General features: G+C 30.8%; 1 protein-coding gene across 1 annotated transcript; it reads left to right on the top strand.

Annotated features, from left to right (window-relative positions):
• Nucleotides 1-2952: 2952 nt before the first annotated feature.
• On the top strand, nt 2953-5054 carry LOC126680828 (zinc transporter 1). The gene is made up of 3 exons (XM_050376054.2): nt 2953-3706; nt 4013-4162; nt 4547-5054. Exons 1-3 carry the CDS (start codon nt 3107-3109, stop codon nt 4850-4852), a joined length of 1056 nt encoding a protein of 351 aa, XP_050232011.1. The 5' UTR covers nt 2953-3106; the 3' UTR covers nt 4853-5054.
• The last annotated feature ends 728 nt before the right edge of the window (nt 5055-5782 follow it).

Raw genomic sequence — 5782 nt, 5'->3', positions numbered from 1 at the left:
ATAATGCTATCTAACTGATCTTTCTTATCTCTCCTTATTGCATTAAGGGTCTGTTTGGTTCAGCTGTTTCTAATAACTGTTAGCTGTTGCTGATAACTGTTAGCTGGTAACTGATAACTGATATTCATTTATACGTGTTTGGTGAGATTTGATTGTATGTTGTTGTTTATAGGCTAATAATTAATCACCCACGGACCCTGACTTTAGGGGTATCTTACGCTAAACCCCCTGATCTAAAAAAACCTGCCGTAAACCCCCAAAACTTTACCTAATGATCAGCTAAACCCCTTTTACCCTAAAACCGCCCCAAAAAACCGCCCCAAACCCTTTATTTTCTAAAAATACCTAAATTACTCCTAAGGTCAATAACAAAAACCAAACCAACCTAATCTAACCAAATCTAAAGTCATTATCTAATTAAATCAGACATAAACCATCCAAATCATACTTAAATCACCAATCAACTCAATTAAATCAAACCATCCAACCGAAAACTTCCACCCGCCGCTGCCGGTTTTTTCCGGCCACCACCGTCCATTGCCGCAAAAAAAATTATCCAAATAAAAACTCATTTAATTTTAAAAAATAAATAAACAATTATTTTTAATTTAAATAAAAAAATAATTTTTTTAAAATTAATTTAAACCCACCGTGGTGGGTCTGCTCTTCGTAGCAGACCCGCGGTGGGTCTACTCTTTGCAGCAGATCCACCGGCGTCGGTGGATCTGCTGCAAAGAGCAGACCCGAGCAGACCCACGCCGGTGGGTCTGCTTCACAGAGCAGACCCACGTCGGTGGGTCTGCTCACCGGATTGAAATAAATTTTTTATTTTTTATTTAAATTAAAAATAATTTTTTATTTAATTTTTAAATAAACTTAGGTTTGATTAGATTTGTTTGGTTTGATTTGATTGGATCGGTTTTAAGTGTGGTTAGATTGAAGTTGTCTGGTTTGTTTGCATTTATTTACAGATTTGAAGGGTATTTTGGTCAATTCATGCGAAAAGGGGTTTAGCTAATTATTGGGTAAAGTTTAGGGGGTTTACGGCAAGTTTTTTTTAGATCAGAGGGTTTAGCGTAAGGTACCCCTAAAGTCAGGGTCCGTGGGTGATTATTAGCCTTGTTTATATATAAAATGACCATAAAAGACATAATTTTAATTTTAATTTATTAAATTATATATATATATATATATATATATATATATATATATTATAGAATATTTAGTAAAAATATTAAAAATTATTTTTTTTATAAAAACAACATTTAATTTAAATTTATTTAGATATTTTTTGATAAATTTATGATTTATTTTAAAAAATAATTAAATTATAATTGTTTTCATATAAATAAAATAATTTTATATAATTTATAAATGATTAGAGTATTTAAAAATATCTTTTATTAAAGAAACAATATATTTAGTAGGGTAATTTGTCTAAATAATTAAAAATATTGAAACAACTATCAGCTGTTGGCAAAAAACTCCAAAATGGAGCTTTTTTTTTCAAAAGCAGTTATTGGAGGTTTAAAAAACTCTTAAAAAGTTCTCATCAAACGTTTTAATGGAGTTTTTTAAAAAATAAAAGTTAAAAATTTCACCGAAAAAATGAACCAAACACCCACTAAATAAACAAATTAACATAGAACAAATGAAAAATGCTACAAACAGATGGATTGTAAAATTTTGTTTTAAAATTATTTACTTAAAAAGTTTACCTTCTAATTCAAAAATCTAAATTTTTGATGGCACTTAAAATATTGCTATCTCCATCTTAAATAATAGGTGTTTCGAATAAATATAAAATTAAAAAATAAAGTTAATCTGATTAAAATTAACTTTTTATTTGTTTTTTCGGTTTTATTTTTGATAATTTTTAGATATGTGAATAGTATATTACTGATTATTTTTTTACTAGAGCATTTTATGTTGAAATATAGAGATATTAATTTATTTGATAATTACGATATTATATTTATGGGGTGTAAATAGGACATTTAATCTTTAAATTGTTTATCAAATATAAATTGTGATCTATAATTTAAAATGTAAAATTTAATAAAATAATAAAATAATTTAGTAATTCAAAATGATAGTCTAGTAATTTATTATAAAAAACAGAATGAGAATAATAAAAAAAATGTAAATTAAATTATTAAAAAATAAATAGGATATCTAAATTGAAACATAAAAAAAGAGTTAATGTCACCCTGTCCCATAACTTTTTCCGTTTTTCTCGATTTAAGCACAAATTATAAAACATATCTAATTAATAACACAATCCTTCATTATATGATATATATAGTATGAATGACTAAAACGATGTCATTTTTGCCGTACATACGACCAAAAACGACGTCATTTTAACAAAAAATAAAGCATAAAATGTATACTAGGATATAGAATGAAAAGTTTGGAAAGGTTGTGATAATGGACTAGATACTTATTAGTTGATGCTTAAATCGAAAAAAACGCAAAAAATTGTGATAATGGATGAGCATTTTTTAGTTGGGGCTTAAATAAAAAAAACGCAAAATATTATACTATATGGTGATACTAATTAAAAAAAAAGAAAAGATATGTTTAATAGACTAATAAATGATAATTTATATATATATTAATGAACTATACCTCAAATAGTATAAGTGTTTAGCAGCAAATTGCTAGTTTGTGAATTCAATTTTTTCCACAAACGCTCTCCTTTTTAATTATTAAAAAAAGTTAATAATTTATATAGTAAAAAAATTATAGTAAATTCTTATTTATACAATTATGTGATTATTTGAGTATAATTATTTTACAAAATAAAAAGGCAAATTAAAAAACTGTCTGATTGACAAAAAGCAAATAAGCTAAAGAAAAACTACATAGGATTAACACATAATGTCGTCATTTAAGTAGAAAATCACACATCTGTCATTCTTGAACCAATCCTACCCACTCTGCATGCACTTACATGTCGCCATTTCAAACCTTTTCCCCTGCCATCTCCTAATACTGCTTTAATTCAACCAAACTTAATTAATCCACACTCACCCTTATATAAACCCTCTCTTAACTGTTAATCCATCACTTCGATCGCCACTCTTTTTTCTCTCTCAAAATCATGAACAACCCAACAAAAATCTTCTGTTTTCTTCTTCTCGTTTGTTTTCTTCCTATTTTAGCTTCGGCAGACTGTGCATGCGACCATGAAGAAGCTACACAGGCTGATGATAAATCCAAAACCCTAGTATTTAAACTAGTGGCGATTTGTTCTATACTGATAGCGGGTGCCTTGGGTGTCACTCTACCAATTTTCGGCAAGAAAATCCCGGCTTTGAACCCAGAAAACAACGTGTTTTTTCTGATCAAAGCGTTCGCAGCCGGTGTAATTCTGGCTACTGGGTTCGTTCATATACTGCCGGATGCATTCGAGAGCTTGACGAGCCCTTGTTTGAAGGAGAAGCCGTGGGGTGAGTTTCCGTTTTCGGGCTTCGTGGCGATGGTTTCGGCTGTTATTACGATGATGATCGATACATTTGCGACGGGTTACTTTAAAAGATCGCATTTTAATAAGGCTTTGCCGATAAGTGAAGAGAAACATGAAGGCCATGTTCATGTTCATACTCATGCGTCTCATGGTCATTCTCATGGCTCTGCTGCTTTGGCATCGAATGGCGATGATGAATCTGCTGGGATTTTCAGGCATCGGATTGTATCTCAGGTTTTTATAATTTTTTTCTCTGTTTGTTTTTGGTTTTGTGATTAATTATTTTCCTAATCTCTACTGTTTATTGAACATTTCACTGGCAGCACTCTGTTTCTTACCCCTGATTTTCATAAAAAAAAAGGACAATTAATATTATTTAGTTATTAAAACTATTTTTATTCATTTATATCAGTATTCTTACTGAAATTATTACTAATAGATTAACATTCATTTAATAAACATTATATTAAAGTTGTTAGAACGCCAATAAATTTAAATTATGATCAGGAACATACTAGTAATAAATTTGTTATTGTGCAGGTGTTGGAATTGGGAATCGTAGTCCATTCGGTAATAATTGGGATATCTCTGGGAGCATCTCAAAATATAGACGCAATAAAGCCACTAATAGCTGCATTAACATTTCATCAGTTTTTTGAAGGCTTGGGTCTTGGTGGCTGTATTTCTCAGGTACCTTCTTTTCTAAAACAAACCTTACAGTTTTTGAAATATTTTGCGATTTTAAATTTTTATTATTCTTGTTTATCATATTTTCGATCGTTACCAAATATATTTATGCTTATTTTTAGGTGGCACGATATACATGATACATTTTATCGTAAATCTTTCATATTATACGAATAGTTAAGATTTTATGGAAAACTTCTACAAAGAATCCATTGTAGATAATAATTTTCATATTAAATTCTTAGTTGGTTCTCTTATTATTAAAATATTATTGCAGTAAGGTGCTAAAGCTAAAGCAAGGGCGTGCATTGTTCGAATATAATCAATCACAAAATAAAAAATGGCCTAAAGAGTGGGGAATAATAATATTTGTAATTATGTATGCAGGCAAAATTCAAGTCAAGAGCAATAGCAGGAATGGTGTTATTTTTCTCATTAACAACACCAATAGGCATAGCAGTTGGCATAGGAATATCACACAGTTACAATGACAATGCCCAGACAAGTCTGATTGTGGAAGGAGTATTCAACTCTGCTTCAGCTGGGATCCTTATATATATGGCCCTTGTTGATTTACTTGCTGAAGATTTCATGAACCCTAAATTGCAAAGCAATTTGAGGTTGCAGCTGGGTGCTCATCTATCACTTCTTCTGGGCATTGGCTGTATGTCTTTGCTGGCCAAATGGGCTTAGCAAATCACACTTGTTCCGGTGGAGTTCGAACTCGAGATTTTTAAATACTGTTGCTTCTTGTTAACATCTCAGCTCAATATTTTCATCTTAAATTTGCATGGGAAAAGAAAATTTGCTGAAGTGTACGTCACTGAACGAGTGACATGTCAGCACCGTGTATGAATTTGAGAAAAAAATGAAAGTTAGTGTATTTTTACGAGAAGTTTTTAAAAATGTGATTAAATTAAAAAAATGTGTAAAGTTAGTGAATATTTATGGCATTGACCTTTATAAAAATGATATCTAAACAAATAAAGTCAATTTTTTTTTGAGAAAATGTCATGGAATCCCTCAAAAATTGAAAAGTTTATGTTAGTGACCCATGATTTCATTTTTTGCAAAAATCTCTCAAATTTTAAAAAAACTTTCTATGCCTACCTTTTTATAATTACTCTTCCTATTTTATCCCTATAGTGTATTTTACCTATTGTGTTTTTGTTACACTCAATAATTTCCCCATTTTTTATAAATCAAACCATTGGTCGGAATATTATTGACCGGACCATTTCCGGTCAACGGCCGGTCAACGGGAGTCACGGCCGGTTAACGGAAGTCAACGGCCGGTCAACGGAAGTCAACGGCCGGTCAACGCCGGTCAACGGAGGTCAACGCCGGTCAACGGCCGGTTGACATCAGGTCGGACCATTGCTGGTCGGACCAACAATGGTTTGTGGTCTAACCATTTTTAATGGTTGAACCAATGTTGGTTAGATAATTAAAAATTAAATAAAACACCATTTTGTGGATAAGGGGATTTGAACCCTTGCCCTCTTGAATGAAAGACTTTGTGCTTTGCCATCAAGACAAGGCCTTATTGTTGTCAATGTTTGCTCTATATGATATATATATAACTGATTATAAATTTAAATTAATTTATTAAAATGAAATTAG

The sequence above is a fragment of the Mercurialis annua genome, linkage group LG5 (assembly GCF_937616625.2).
Source record: "Mercurialis annua linkage group LG5, ddMerAnnu1.2, whole genome shotgun sequence".
Lineage (NCBI taxonomy): Eukaryota > Viridiplantae > Streptophyta > Magnoliopsida > Malpighiales > Euphorbiaceae > Mercurialis > Mercurialis annua.
Note: the sequence above shows the minus strand (reverse complement) of the source record. Positions and strands in the feature narration are given on the sequence as shown.